General features: G+C 38.6%; 1 protein-coding gene across 13 annotated transcripts in view; it reads right to left on the reverse strand.

The window, feature by feature from the left end:
- Window positions 1–10418: 10418 nt before the first annotated feature.
- Window positions 10419–16037, reverse strand: part of CHL1 (cell adhesion molecule L1 like) — a 207350-nt gene continuing 201731 nt past the window's right edge. For all 13 annotated transcript variants that reach the window (XM_007192457.3, XM_057555110.1, XM_057555111.1 and 10 more), the window contains one exon: window positions 10419–14101. In XM_007192457.3, coding sequence (XP_007192519.1) covers window positions 13885–14101 — 217 coding nt within the window. In that variant the 3' untranslated portion in view covers window positions 10419–13884. The remainder of the gene's footprint in view (window positions 14102–16037) is intronic.

A 16037-nucleotide genomic window follows, 5' to 3' on the forward strand; every position in this document is an offset into this window, starting at 1 on the left:
CTATCTGAAAACACTGAAGATTAATATTACTTTGTTGTAGATTTTAGTCCGTAAATCATCAAGGGGATATGCTATTACTTATCATTCTGGAAGTTAATTTACTACTTCTGTGAAAAGAATATTCAGAGAACTGATGGAATGTAATTTTGTTCTTTCTAAATTTTTCTTTATTTTAATGGATTGTTTTCAAATATCGGCATTGTTGTAGGTCAGTTGTTCTCCAGGTGCCATCACCTGACCAGCAGGGGAAGCAGCAACATCTGGGAACTTTTAAACATGCAAATTCTTGGGTGCACCCCAGATCTACAGAACCAGAAATTCGGGATGGAATCCAGCATTCTTGTGCTAACAAGCCCTTCAGGAGTTGCTGACAGTGCAAAGTTAACTTTTATGTACTGAAGTGAAAGTTCAACTTGAGTTTGAAGTTAATGTTTTATTTGTATTAGATGTCAACTCAGATTTCACCTCGTCACTTTTCTTAACAAAATAGTTTGCTTCAAATGGCACTCTATCTTTTACTGCAGAATGATCAACATGATCATAACTACATCTTTTCAGTTAACAGTTTTTAAAAAGTGTTTCATTAATAATGTCATAATGTGTGATTAGCACTTTGCATATGGCTGAGTTATTCACATATTTGAACTCATTTTCATCTTTACAACAGGCTGATGATACAGGTGTTACTATTAATTTAGCTATGCAGATGTTCAGCAGAAAATACTGTATCCTCGTACCTATGGTATTTATAAATTACAGAAAAAAGGAAGAATTATCAATTTGTTTAGAAATAGATAATAATATAAACAAATTGGAGGTCACTTCTGTTTCTACCAGAAAGGAAAAGATGAAAAAGAACATATTTTTTTCATGTCCTAAGTATTACCAACACAATTTCATCATATATTAAGAGTTGAAAAATCCTGATCCCTTAGAAAAGACCTGTATAATTGACAAAACTTGAATTAATGAAGTTCAATAATGACCATAACTTAGAAGTGAAAAAGTAAGAGTAAAAATCTCTAAGTAATATATACACAATACATGCTTCAATCTTGAAAACTGCCTTCAAGGAAAAAAACACCTTGACTGCAGAATGCGTTCTACAAAGGGTATAATATTGTGAAACACTCCCATCTGGTGGTTGACTATTTTAATTACATTTTTATTAAAATAGCAAAATTATAAGATACTTCCACTCTTTAACTTCATCAAAGGGCATGTGTTGGTATTTTAAAAATTAATTGTAAAACATAGTAAATTTTTATACTCTATGATGAAGTGTATTATCTTAGAAATATTTGTCCCATGAAATTATACACATAAATTATAAATATTTAATCATCAAAATCATTCTAATATACATTGTACTATAGTTAACTTCTTTGTATGTAACTTGGTGAAATTTACCTCCCCCCCCCAAAAAATTTGTATTCAATCTCATAAGTGGTTTCACTGAGTTAATTACTGAGTTACATAGTTGTTTTACAAAACATTAAAAACAACTTCTCCTGAAAGCAGAAGAGAGGGCTTGGCATCAGCTTTGAAAAAAATTGTTTTTCCATGATCAGGCCTGCTGTATGTAGTTTTGTATTTTTATTGAGGCACCTGTATATTCTTTTTTAAAACTGAGATATAATTGACATATGACATTATATTATTTTCAGATATACAACATCTGACTGGATCTTTATATATATTTTGAAATGATCACCAAAATAAGTCTAATATAGTCTAAATGTATGAATACTTATAAAATGCAAAATTCAGGTCAACAGGTTTTATTTGAAGTATACAATATTAGGTAAGTTACAGGTGTACAACATAGTTATTCACAATGTTTAAAGGTTAAACACCATTTATAGTTATTATAAAACATTGGTTATATTCCCTGTGTTGTATAATATATCCTCCAAGCTTATTTATTTTGTACATAATAGTTTGTACCTCTGAATCCCCTACTGCTATCTTGCCCCCTCCTCGCTTCCCTTTCTCCAAGGTAACCACTAGTATGTTTTCTATATCTGTGAGTCTGTTTCTTTTTTGGTATATTTACTAATTTGTTTTATTTTATAGATTCCACATATAAGTAATATCATACAGGATTTGTCTTTCTCTGCCTGATTCATTTCACTTAGCATAATGCCCTCCAAGTCCATCCATGTTGCTGCAAATGGCAAAATTTTGTTCTTTTTTTGTGTGTGTGGTTTTATGGGGTTTTTTTTTTGGCTGAGTAGTATTCCATTGTATACGTATACCATATCTTCTTTATCCATTCATTTCTTGATGAACACTTAGGTTGCTTCCCTATCTTGGCAGTTGTAAATAATGCAGCTACAAACATTGTATGTATCCTTTTGATTTAGTGTTTTTGTTTTTCTTAGCTATGTACCCAGGAGTGGAATTGCTGGGTCATATGGTAGTTCTACTTTTGTTTTCTTTGAGAAAACTCCATACTGTTTTTCACAGTGGTTGCACCAATTTACATTCCCAAGAAGAGTTAGGGTTTTCTCCACATCCTCTCCAATATTTATTATTTGTGTTCTTTTTGATGATAGCCATTCTGACAGGTTTGAGGTGCTTTAGATTCGCATCTCCCTGATGATTAGCGATGTTAAACATCTTTTCGTATGCCTGTTGGCCAGAGTATTTCCTCTTTGGAAAAATGTCTGTTTAGTTCTTCTGCCCATTTTTTAATTGTTTTTTTTTTTCTTTTATCTTGACTTGTATGACCTATTTATATATTTTGGATATTAACCACTTATCGGTGATATAATTAGGAAATCTTTTCTCCATTCTGTATGTGTCTTTTCGTTTTGTCAGTGGTTTCCTTTTCTGTGCAAAAGCTTTTAAGTTTAATTGGGTCCCATTTGTTTATTTTTGCTTTTATTTCCTGTGCTTTAGGAGACAGATCCAGAGAAAGATCACTGAGATTTATGTTTAAGACTGTTCTGCCTATGTTTTCCTCTACGTGTTGTATGGTTTCCAGTCGTACTTTAGATCTTTAATCCATTTTGAGTTTATTTTTGTATATGGTGTGATCAAATGTTCTAGTTTAATTTTTTACATGTAGTTGTCCAGTTTTCTCAGAACTGCATATTGAAGAGACTGTCTTTTCTCCATTGTATATTCTTGCCTCCTTTGTCATAGATAATTGACCGTAAGTGCGTGGGTTTAGTACTGGGCCCTCTATCCTGTTCCATTGATCTGTGTGTCTGTTTTTGTGTCAACTTTGTAGTACACTCTGAAGTCAGGGAGTGTGATTCCTCCAGCTCTGTTCTTTCCTGGTATTGTTTTCTATTCAGAGTCTTTTGTGTTTCCATACAAATTTTAAAATGATTTGTTCTAGCTCTGTGAAAAATGCCATTGTTATTTTGATAGGGATTGCTTTGAATCTGTAAGATGCCTTGGGTGGTATCATCATTTTAACAGTATTAATTCTTCCAATCTATAAACATGGTATATCTTTCCATCTCTTTGTGTCATCTTCAGTTTCTTTCATCAGTGTCGTACAGTTTTTGGAGTACAGGTCTTTTGCCTACTTAGGTAGGTTTATTCCTAGGTATTTTATTCTATTGGATGTGATGTTAAATGAGATTGTTTCCTTAATTTCTCTTTCTGATATTTCATTGTTAAGTGTATAGAAGTACAAGAGACTTCTGTATATTAATTTTGTATCCTGCAGCTGTACCAAAATCATTTATGAACTCTAGTAGTTTTCTGGTGGTATCTTTAGGATTTTATACGTGCAGTATCATGTCATCTGCAAACAATGACAGTTTTACTTCTTCCTTTTCACTTTGGATTCCTTTTATTTCTTTTTCCTGTCTGATTTCTGTGGCTAGAACTTCCAGTACTATGTTGAATAAAAGTGGTGAGAATGGACATCCTTGTCTTGTTCCTGATGTTAGAGGAAATGCTTTCAGCTTTTCACTGTTGAGTATGATGTTAGATATGGGTTTGTCGTATATGGCCTTTATTATGTTCAGATGTGTTCCATCTATGCCCGCCTTCTGGAGAGTTTTTATCATCAATGGATGGTCAATTTTATCAAAAGCTTTTCTGCATCTATTGAGATGATCACATGGTTTTTGTTTTTCATTTTGTTAACACAGTGTATCTCATCGCTTGATTTATAGATATGGAAAAATCCTTGCATCCCTGGGATAAACCCCATTCGATCATGGTGTATGATCCTTTTAATGTGTTGTTGGATTCAGCTTGCTAATATTTTGTTGAGAATTTTTGCATCTATGTTCATTCATCATTGATATTGACCTATAATTTTTGTGTGTTATACTTTAGTCTGGTTTTGGTATTAGGATGATGGTGGCCTCATAGAAAGAATTTGTAAGTGTTCCTTCCTCTGCAACTTTCTGGAATAGTTTGAGGAGGATAGGTGTTAGCTCTTCTCTATGTGTTTGGTAGAATTCACCTGTGAAGCTATCTGGTCCTGGACTTTTGTTTGTTGGGAGCTTTTAAATTACTGATTCAATTTCTGTACTGGTAATTGGTCTGTTCGTATTTTCCATTTCTTCCTGGTTTAGTCTTGGGAGATTGTACGCTTCTAAGAATTTGTCCATTTCTTCTAGGTTGTCTATTTTATTGGCATATAGTTGTTTGTAATAGTCTCTTATTATCTTTTGTATTTCTGTGGTATCAGTTGTGAGTTCTTTTTCATTTCTGACTTTATTGATTTGGGCCCTCTCTTTTTTTGTGTGCGTGATGAGTCTGGCTAAAGATTTATCAATTTTTTTTTTTTTTTTACAGGTTTCCTTTATTTATTTATTGGCTGCATTGTGTCTTCGTTGCTGCATGCGGGCTTTCACTAGTTGCAGTGAGTGGGGGCTACTCTTTGTTGTGGTGAGCAGGCTTCTCATTGCAGTGGCTTCTCTTGTTGCGGAGCACGGGCTCTAGGTGCACAGGCTTCAGTAGTTGTGGCACGTGGGCTCAGTAGTTGTGGCTCACAGGCTCTAGAGAACAGGCTCAGTAGTTGTGGAGCACGGGCTTAGTTGCTCCACGGCATGTGGGATCTTCCTGTACCAGGGCTCGAACCTGTGTCCCCTGCATCGGCAGGCGGATTCTTAACTGTGCCACCAGGGAAGTCCCAGATTTATCAATTTTGTTTATCTTTTCAAAGAACCAGCTCTCAGTTTCATTGATCTTTTCTGTTGTTGTTGTTTTCTGTCTCTATTCCATTAATTTTGCTCTGATCTTTATGGTGTCTTCTACTAACTTTGGGTTTTGTTTGTTCCCCTTGCTGTAGTTCCTTTAGGTGTAAGGTTATGGTGTTTATTTGAAATGTTTCTTGTTTTTCAGATAAGCTTGCATTGGTATAAAGTTCCCTCTTAGAACTGCTTTTGCAGAAGATTTTGGGTTGTTGTGTTTTCATTTGTCTTCAGGTTTTTTTTAATTTCCTCTGTGATTTCTTCAGTGGTCCATTGGTTGTTTAGCCTCCATGTCTGTGTTTTTTGCAGTTTTCTTCCTTGTAGTTGATTTCTAGTCTCATAGTGTTGTGGTTGGAAAAGAGGCTTGCTATGATTTCAATGTTCTTAAATTTATAGAGGCTTGTTTTGTGGCCTAGCATGTGATCTGTCCTTGAGACTATTCCATGTTCACTTGAAAAGCATGTGTATTCTGCTGCTTTTGGATGGAATGTCCTATATGTATCTATGAAGTCTACTTGATATAATGAGTCATTTAAGGCCAGTGTTTTCTTATTGATTTTGTCTGGATGATCTGTCCATTGATATAAGTGAGATGTTAAAAATTCTCTACTATTACTGTGTTACTGGTTTTTTTTCCCTTTATGCCCATTAATATTTGCCTTATGTATTTAGGTGGTCCTATGTGTTTAGATGGTCCAAGGCAGCTGACTGCAGAACCCCAAGGAGCCCCAAGGCTAGTGCTGGCTCACTAGTGGTGGGCAGAGTCGGGGTCCAGAAGACTCTGGTGCAGTTGCCAGCCCAATGGTATGTGAAGCCAGGTCCTGGGGTTAGCGCTGGCCTACTGGTGGGCAGAGCCGGGTCCTGGAGTCTGGTTGCAGGGTGCAGGGGTCCCAGAGCTGGTGTCTAATTGCTGGGAGGGGGGGGTCAGTTCCTGACACAGTTGGTATGGGGCCTGGGGTGTCTCAAAGCTTGTGCTGGCTCGCTAGTAGTGAGGGTTAGGGCCCAGCTGGTCCCAGGGCAGGGTCTGGCCTGCTTGGTGGGCATGCTGTGCCACTTGCTGCAGGATTGTGGTTTTCTTATGTCTGCTGTCTGCCCCCTGGTGGTTGAAGCCGGTCCAGAGGCTAGAGCAGGCTTCCTGGAGGGCAGGGTGAGGGCCCAGGGGTTCTGGGGCTGGTGCCTGCCCCCTGGTGGGTGGAGCTGATTCCTGGGCTCTTGGGTGTCCAGAGGCAGCTCAGTGGGTCTTAAGGCAGCCTGTCTGCTTATGTGTTCCTGCCCAGTTATTTGCTTGGCCTGACACATGCCAGCACTGGTGGCCTATAGGCTATTGGGCCAAGGTAGGGCTGGATCCTGGGGCTGAAATGCTAGAGCAAGGATTCCACGATGGTGCTTGCCAACACCAGTATCCACATGGTGGAAGGAGCTCCCAAGAATGGTTGCCACAGGGTCTTTGTCCCCAGGGTGAGCCGCATCAGCACCCTGACTCTCCACGAGACTCTCCAGGATCACCAGGTAGGTCTGATCCAGGCTCCTATCCATTTACTGCTTCTGCCCTGGGTTCTGGAGTACAGGAGAATTTGTGCGCACCCTTTAAGAATGAAGTCTCTATTCCCCTAGGCCTCTCGTTTTTCCAGAAGCAAGCCCCACTGGGCTTTGAAGCAAAATGCTCTGGAGGCTCTGCTTCCTGGTCCAGGACCCTTAGGCTGGGGAGCCTGACATGGGGTTCAAATCATTCACTCCTTTGGGAGAACCTGTGCAATGTAATTATTCTCCAGTTTGTGGATCGCCCACTCAGGGATATGGGACTTGACTATATCACCAGTCTACCCCTCCTACCTGTCTCCTTGAGGTTTGCACTTTAGTAGCAAGTCTTTTCTGGTAGGTTCCAGTCTTGCATCAAGGGCAATTCTGTGAATATTTGTGATTTTGATGTACCCTTGTGAGGAGGTGAGCTCAGGGTCTGTTTCTACTCTGCCATCTTGTTTGATCTTTCCCAGGTCAGTAGGTTTTAATAAGCAGACTAATTTGTGTTTTCCCTTACTGTTATTTGTTGTTTCCCATTTGGTGCTTTAGCTCATTCATTTACCCAGCAATTATCTTTTTGAGATCTATTACATGCTGGGGCCAATTCTGGGTGTCAGAACAGGGAAAAAGACAGGCAAAGTTGCTTTTCTCATGGAGCTTGCATTGTAGTAGGAGCAGAGAAGAAAACAAAAAATCACATAAGGATATAAATTAATACAGTAATGATTGCTTTGAAGAAAGAAAAAGGAATAAAGTAGCAGCCCGTGACTATTTTAGAGTTGATAGTCAGAAACATCTTGTCTGAAGCAGTGACCTTTAAATGGCCTATGAGGCAGTTTATATAAGATTTGGGAGAACATTTCAGACAGAAAAATAGCAATTGCAAATGTCATTAGGTAGAAATGAATTTTCCTGGGCTCTAGAAACACAGAGAAGGTCAGAGTGGCCAAAGCATAGCTCTCTCCAGAAAGAGAGTATGAGATACAGTCAGTATGGTAGGCAGGTCACTAAGATAGCTCATATGGTCATGTGGTTAGCAATTTGGAATTTTGGCTAAGTTCACTGAGAAACCATTAATATAATCTGATTTATACTTTGTAAAGCTCCCTGGGATTGTTTACAGATTGCAGAGGAGGACAAAAATGAAGCAAGAAAACCAGCCCTAGGAAAAAGATGTCTTTTGCTTGGTTTAGGATGGTGGTAATAGTGGTGAAGAACTATGAAAGGGTTAAAAATGTATTCTGGAGCTAGAACTGATAGGAGGTGATGTGAAACAATGAGAGAGAGTGGATCCAGGAATGACTTTCAGGCTTTTGGCCTGAGTCATTGAGTGGATCCTGGGGTCATTTATTAAGACAGAAAACCCGGGGAAAGAACAGTTTAGGAGTGCTAATGGAGATTCTTTCATATTTCTGGACTCGCATTTTTCTCAAGTGCATTCATTAGTTGGGATATCTCCTTGTGACTCTCATTCTTTTATTTATTTAACACATATTTAACAAATGTCTGTCAGATGTCATACACTATACTAGACAGTTGATGTTTCCAGTAAAAAAAAAAAAGAAGATGCAGCCACTACCCTTATAGAACTTCTAGACTAATCAGAGAGATAGACATGGTAATTAAATAGCCATACTATAAAAGTAAAACTGCAACAGTGATTAGTGCAAAAAATGAGAGGTAAGTAATGTTGTGATATGCTAAAGTAGCGTGATTTGACCTAGTTATGGAAGTCTTGGGAGGTCTCTCTTAAGAAACGACATTAAACTTTAAAACAGATCAGTGATCTTGTGAAGAAGAAATAAGAAGTTTAAGGGGTTCATGACGGGAAGAAATTGACCAAATACTTGGAGCTGATAAAATATGAGTCTTAGCCTGAATTCCTTAACAGCAGAGCCTGCAGCAGTCAGGATATGGGCTACTAATTTACTAGGGAGTACCGTCTTTATAAATTAGTGTTCGGCATTAAGGGAAAGGGAGAATGAGGCAGGGAACAAGTGAGAAACTATTAATAGAGGATGCACTATTCCACTGGTCACTCTTAAATGCAAACGACTGCTGTAATCCATGGGACCATCCTGTAAAAGGGAGGTGGGAGGGGACGTGGGAAAAGAGAGAAGGTTGTAATCTATCCACCAGTGTCCCTGTCTTATTGTGTAAACCTTTCCTCCATGGGGTGTTACTTCCTCCATGAGCAGGGTTCCGTGGCATCTCGTGCCATAGTAGCAAGGGAAGAAGCCTGCCGGAAGAGCTTCGTCCCGAGCACCCCACCCCCCCACCGCCCTTAATCTCCACCTGGTTTTACTCAGCTGTAGTCCACGCAGAGCCGCTCACTCCAGCAGCGGCTGCTACAGGCAGACAGCACCTAGAGTATCGGAAGCAGGGCATACGAGGCATTGGATGCAATCACTGTGGCAGGATGGGAGTGAGGAAGGGAAGAATGGGAAATGATGGGATCTGCGAGCTTAGGAGGAGTCTGACCATGCTGGATATTGAAGAACAGGTAAAGATGTTTGTCCCTCTCTTAAGGGCACTGGGAAGTCATTGTGGGGGATCAGAATAGGGATGAAAGTGGTCCAGCTAATGTGTTCACAGGGCAGAGCAGGGGGCTGATGCAGGACATACACAGGCAATAATCTCAAGAGGATTTATGTAGGTTGAGTGTGGGGGACGGGAGAAAGCTGGGTGTGAAGGATGGTGCCTAGGTTTGTGGCTTGAGTACTTGGATGGGTGCTGTTGCTTCAAATCACTGAACTGTACAGCTGCAGGGCGGGGGGGCAGGGGGGAGGCGGGGGGGAGCTGAACAGCTTTGGAAGGGGGCAATTAGGCCTTCGCTTTTGAAACACTTCTCCCCCAGTCATCAGAGAGCAGACATCAAAACTTCAGCTATAAGAAGAATTCTGGGCTAAAAATACCTTGAAGTCACTGGCCTGCATGTGACAATCAAAGCCTTGGATGGATGTGACACTTCAGGGAGACAATAGAGTGGGAAACAGACTTGGAATTGAGTCTGCCAAGAACTTCAGGAGCCAGTAAGTTTGGATGCCATATTTTCTTCCTGGAGAATTGCAATGTAGCAAAATTATCAATTCATTTCAAGTACTGCTTTTTAGGTTGCATGCAGTGAGCTGTTTTCTAGATATAGTTTGGCTTGTTTTCCGCTATTATATGTTCTGACCGCATTATCTTAAAACCATGCAGTTTCTAAACATGATCAATAAGTCAGCTTTAAACTCAACCTCACCTTTCTAAAGCATTCCTAAGAGGAGTGAGGGAATAAAAAATACATACTGTATGTAAACTGCTTAGTACACAGAAAACACTTTTAAAAATCACAATTGTCCATAGATTGTCTGCTGAGCCAGATGCAGTGCCCCAAATACCCACTAGCCTTATTTGAAAGTACAGCATATTGGATGTTTTCTTGCCAAGCAACATTTCTACATTGTTCTAAAAACAATCAGATGAATATACATTCATCTTAATTTCACATCTATCATAAACATAGAGTTTATTGGCATATTACAGTTTGTAGATGTGCATGATGTTAGATGGTCTGTTTGTAAATATAGTCATTCAAATCAAAATACTTTATTTACACCTCATTTATGTTCTACTAAATTACAGTTCATTTGTAGATATCCCAGGATCAGAGGCAACTGAAGTTAAGGTTGATACGTAAGTTCTGATTCTTCTCATCTGGGTAGAAAAGAATACAAACGTTTTTAGAGTACATGAAGGCGAACGTTTATTTGGAAAGTTGAATTTCTTGTATACTGAAAATATTTTTTTAAACCATACATATTCATAAGTGTAATACAAACACCACCTACAATACAAACACATTTTAAGCAAGTTCTACTATGAATATTAATCTAAGCCAACAGAAAAGCAGGTAAACCAGTTTCTACATACCTTGTATCTGTTTTGGTGTTGTAATCAAACGATTTAAGATACAAACAAAGAAAGCTTTGGCTCAACCCTACTTATTTCACTATGGGCACACTAGGATATATACGACCACAGATTACAAACCCAATCCCTTTATGATCAATGTAAAATTGTTACAAGAATCATATCTTAATGACATGTAAACATTTTTAGGGTTTCAATTGGCAATTATGTTTTAAATGCTTAGAAAATCACACCAACAACATTTCTCATTTTTGTTCTCTCTTGAGCTCATCTCTTCCATGAATATAAAGTAGGAAAAATATTATTTGAGAATTCCAGCATAATTTCATTGTGCTTTACACTTTTATAAACATGGATACATCTAAAACATCAGATGCCTTTACACCAACAGAATAAATCCCCCAAATTCACATTTTCTTATAAATACACATGCAAAATTAGTGAAAAACACTTTTGTATAGCAAAGACCCTGCTTAATTATCTTCGGATTAATAATTTTTGATGGCATGTGCAAATCCTACTGCTCATTGAACAGTAGATTTATTTCCTGCAGATTTGTTTTTCTATAAAAATATATTTATGTGTTCACAGGAAAAAAGTTGAGTTGGTATGTGTGGGGTGATTTTCGACCTATCATTAGATTATAGGTGTATGAAGTTAGAAGGCATGTTAGCTTTTATCATTTTCAATTTTTTCTTCATAAAAAAGAACACCCTGTGACAGAGAGAAGGTAACTGAGATAATCATTAGCACTTTAGAGACAGTTTGAAGCAAAGGGGTCAAGCAACTTGTCTACGGTTTATGTACAAAATCAGTGCTGGAACCAGGAAGAGAACTTGGATTTTCCCAACCCTTGGACAGCTCTCTAGGAACTGATCCCCACCACCGGTCCTTGAGATTATATACAACCTATTACATTGAAATCCTATTGACAGTAGACTAGAGAAGGTTAGTCATGGACCTATTCCTTCTGTGAAGCTTCCCGGTAGAAACCACATGCTATTGAGAAAAGGTAATAGAGAGTGATAGCAAAAGGCAGTCTGAAAGCAATCTCATTTTTCAAATCCATAAGTTTTGGCCGTTCAGAAAATATGAGCAGGAACATCCTTATTACTCACACAGTTAACGGAGAACCCTGCGATCTAGGAAAAGCAAACATTTCACTATTTGTTTCCTTCTAACTTAAAGGTAATTAAATTGATAATCTAATCCTAATGCACTTCTGAGATTATGTCCATCCTGCACGATTCTGTTAAAACCTTGTTTAGAGCAAGTGGAATACTAGTGGAACTAAACCCAGAAGTCCTAACCTTGGCCTCATCGATAGCTGAGTACCCGAAATTCCTCCCAGGTAAGCCAAAACAGGATGATTCTTCCTTGAGAAAAGCTGTGCCTTAAAATTAGATGGGGATAAAGCTCAAGGGGCTGGATGGGTGGGTGCGTGGGTCCTCAGAGTCAGGGTGAGGCCCACAGTGCCTTCCCACTTTGGGAATTCTTACTTCAGAGGGGTGGTCAAGTCCTGAGCCCACAAAGTATTGTTTTAAGTAAGACCTTCTTTTGCCGCCTCTCCCTTTTGGAGGACAGACAAGGTTTAAAACGATAATTAGATATTCCATGTGGATTATTGCATTGACCATTATATACACACTCCCTCATTTTGGTCCACAAGAAAGAGAGCGGGCTACACACATCAAAGTCAAGGCTTTAACAACATACACTGATGGGTACAGTTCAAAAAATAAAGTAAAATCTGAGAGTCAATTTCACTTAAACATAATTAAGAAATGCACTTAAGAAGAATGTCGAGGTAAGGTTAAAAATTTTTTCCATAAAATGAGAAGCTCCACACTGAATTTTACTGACATGCATGCACCGTCCTTCATAGTATTTCTAAACCGCTTCCACGTATAATTTTAGAAGGACGAGTAGCTCACGTGCCAGGGAATAAATTCCCTGAATTTGTACTGGCTTTGACAGAAGGAGAACATAGAAGACTATCCACCCTGAAGATGTTTAAAATGTGATACAGGCAAAAACCTATGTATAGGAATTTCTACTCTAAACAAACAGTTTTTCTTTTGGGGGGCTGGGGTAGGAGTACACTCAACAACAAAAATGTACTTTGAAAAATATGGAATCATTCCCCTCAATATTTATATGATATTTTATTTTGAGATGGTGGGAAAAGCACATAAGAACAAAATCCAAATGCTTTGTACAGAGTCTTCAGTTTGGGAACCTCATGTGATTGGTTGTAGCTTTGGAATGATGAAACATGGTGTATTACTATATACTCCAGCTGTACAAGACATGCCTGTTAATGATGTTCTTTTTCTCACCCCAAAATAAAACAATCTCTATTTTAGACTGTGTAAATATTAACATAATATTTACAATGCATTCATGAAATATGTGGAACATACCATTATACAAACATAGAGAAAAGGTACAAGCAATCAATTTAGAAATGGAGATATTAAATAGATACCAGTTATTAGACCACAGCATTACGGACACCTCCTGCCTGTTCTTTCATAAGATAACCTTCTGACCACTGCTTCTTTTGCAGCTGAATTGAGTCCAATAAAACACAAAAAACAAAGATGTTTGTAGATGTCATAAGTGATAGAAAGTACAAATTCACGTTGATACTGAGAAAGGTAGAATTCTGTTTAAGCATGAGCATCTCTGGGCAAAGAGTTAGTTAGGAGCTCAATAAATACTAGTTGATCATTTCACCTAAGACTTCTACTACTCAAATTTTAAATAATAAATTTAGACTGTATATATTCAACGAACTGTTTAAGTAAGACATTCATTCTCTTTACATTTTAAATAACCAGTTTGCTTACCATCTTTTAACCTGTCAGGAAGCGAAGTCACTAAGACAGTTCTCCGAGACGGAATACACATGTGCATACACAGAAAACCCACAAGGTAGCAACATCTCTGCAAACACAGTGAAGAGTAAAACCAGGCAAATATGGAGTTCACTGGATGGATACTTTGGATTCAGGTGAGGTGAATCTAAATACAGGATTTGTTTTGTGTTCTGCATTTTGAGCACCTGAAAAAAAAAAAAAACCACAGGCGTGTAGTGCTAGATATTTTACTTTTTCAAGGCAGTGCTATTGTTCTCAACACAACTGCAGGAAGTTCAAATTCTGGATGAAGTCTTTTGCCACAATGTTTCTATTCCTATAGGAAAAGTTCTTGCTCCCTTGAACAGATAAATATGGAAGGTTGGTGTGAACCGCTGATGTGTTTCTATGCTCTGTGTTTACGCTCGGAGTGGAAATGTTGCTGTAGAACTTCCATTGCTTTCCGCCGATCCTTTCTCCTTAGATCCAGCATAGGCGCCAATAAATGACCCATCCTCACTGAACAGACCGTGGTCACCTTCTCCATACTCGACTAAGCTGTCGGCACTTTCTGTGGCCTGCATATCCCTGTTAAGGGACCGAAGGCTTCCTTTGAGAGGTTTTTCATCGCTGTCACTAGAAAATAAAAAAAAAAGAATTCGACAAAATCTAACGTGGGGTACTCATGTAAATAAAGCAAGACTCAGGCACAAGTGCTAATAGGTTTTTACACTTTCCGGATATTCATATTAGCACTGAAGACAGGTAAATCCTGAATGACTCCTTTCACAAAGAAATGTTTAAATCATCATTACCAATTTGTGTCGTTCTGAGTAATTGAGAAACTCACAACAGTCCTGCTTGCCTTTAAAATTGAGACATGCAGATATTCAATCTGTTGATTACATAGAGAACAAATGTTATTTCCTTCACTTTCATGAACTTCTCGAACCCTAGTCTCGAACTCAAGTCTCGATCTTCTGTCTTTCTTTACCTTTGATCCTGCATGTTCCTCCAAATCCCTCCAGAAATGTCTCTCTTGTTTAGGTTAATCAATCAAATTCTGTTTCTGGTAACCAAAGAACTTTCTTTAATAAACTTAGGTTTGTTAAATTAAAAAAAGAAAAAAAGCTGGCATTTTTAGACCAGAAATACTACAAGTATCCTATATTCATTTATGCTTTGCGTTCTATTCTTCAACAAAAGCAAGTCTGAGTTAGTAAAAGGTCTATAAAATGATATAGTTTTCTTAATTTCTAGATGATGGTTTTTTTTAATATCAACTTCCATCACACTAGAAAGCTGTACACCAAATTAGAAGATTTTATAAAATTCTAAAACAGGAAAATTTGGGAGAAAAATATAATTAGCATGCTAGTAGCACTTGACAGTATGTGGTAGTCACTGGTGCTGTTCATCAAATAGGTCCATATCTCAGCTTTCGGGAAGCATGGCAGGATGATACTTCACTGCCCTCTGAGTTAGGCACTGCCCTGTGACTTGCTTTGGCCAAAGTGAGCAGAGGTGACATATGCCACTTTCCAGCCTGTGCTCCATTTGCCATCTTCCATTTCCTCTGCTGTGCTGACCCTCAATGCTCGCTCACCAGCCGGTGCTCCCAAGTGACCAAGATGGCTCGAGCCATCTGCGTTGCACACGCAGTTTGAGAAAGAAAAATATAGGGCTTTGTTTTCAACAGCAGCATGACCCAGACTGTCCTGCCTCATACAGTAACTGGCTCCCGAACTGGGATGCTACAGTTATAAAAGCAAATACGAAGAAAACAAAAAGACAAAATGTGGCATTACCTTAAGGACCAGGCCACAAATAATAGCGAAGCAACTCTTACCAGAAGCTGGAAAGACGAGAATTCACGTTACGTAACTGTCTCCTTGCATAATTTTCCAGATAAACATGTAGTTTTGGGGAAAAGATGAGGGAAACTGTATTAACTAACAAGATGCCAGGTGAAAGCTTGCAGGGGATGATTGTACCTGTCTTTTTTTACAGCAGCAGCAAAATATGAGGGAATGGGTTTTAAATAAGGCATGTCTTAGTTTTTTCCTCATAAAATCGAACTAGTAATATCTGTCTTTCAAAAGTATTTTCAACAGTTGCCAGAGGCTCTCAGTGATCCCTGCCTTGTGGGATTTGAGTCACCATTTCCTAAATGTGTATAATTAATTCCAAGTTTTCTTTTTCTCTCTCTCTCTCCCTTCAGCCTTTAATGCTCCTTCGTGGAAAGCACCTCAGATGGAAGAAAGAAAAGTTAAGTATAGAGCGAAGTAGAGCCTAGAATGAGGCTCAGATGTACTTCAGTTAATGCAGGATGGCTGATCAGAATACTCCACATCCCTGATTACAGTAATGATCCAGGGTGAGGCCAATCAAGTCCGTTATTTGGTATGGACGCTGGTCTTGTGTGCCAATGGCCATGTATGCCTGGAAACTGTAACAGCCCCTTTGGCTGCCGTATACAGAGGACCTGACCGACAACGATGGCATCCTAAAAAAGAACAGGTAAGAAAAGAAGAGGTACCTACCTCATACCAGATTTCTTGCAATTTCTCCT

This window comes from Balaenoptera acutorostrata, chromosome 10 (assembly GCF_949987535.1).
Source record: "Balaenoptera acutorostrata chromosome 10, mBalAcu1.1, whole genome shotgun sequence".
Lineage (NCBI taxonomy): Eukaryota > Metazoa > Chordata > Mammalia > Artiodactyla > Balaenopteridae > Balaenoptera > Balaenoptera acutorostrata.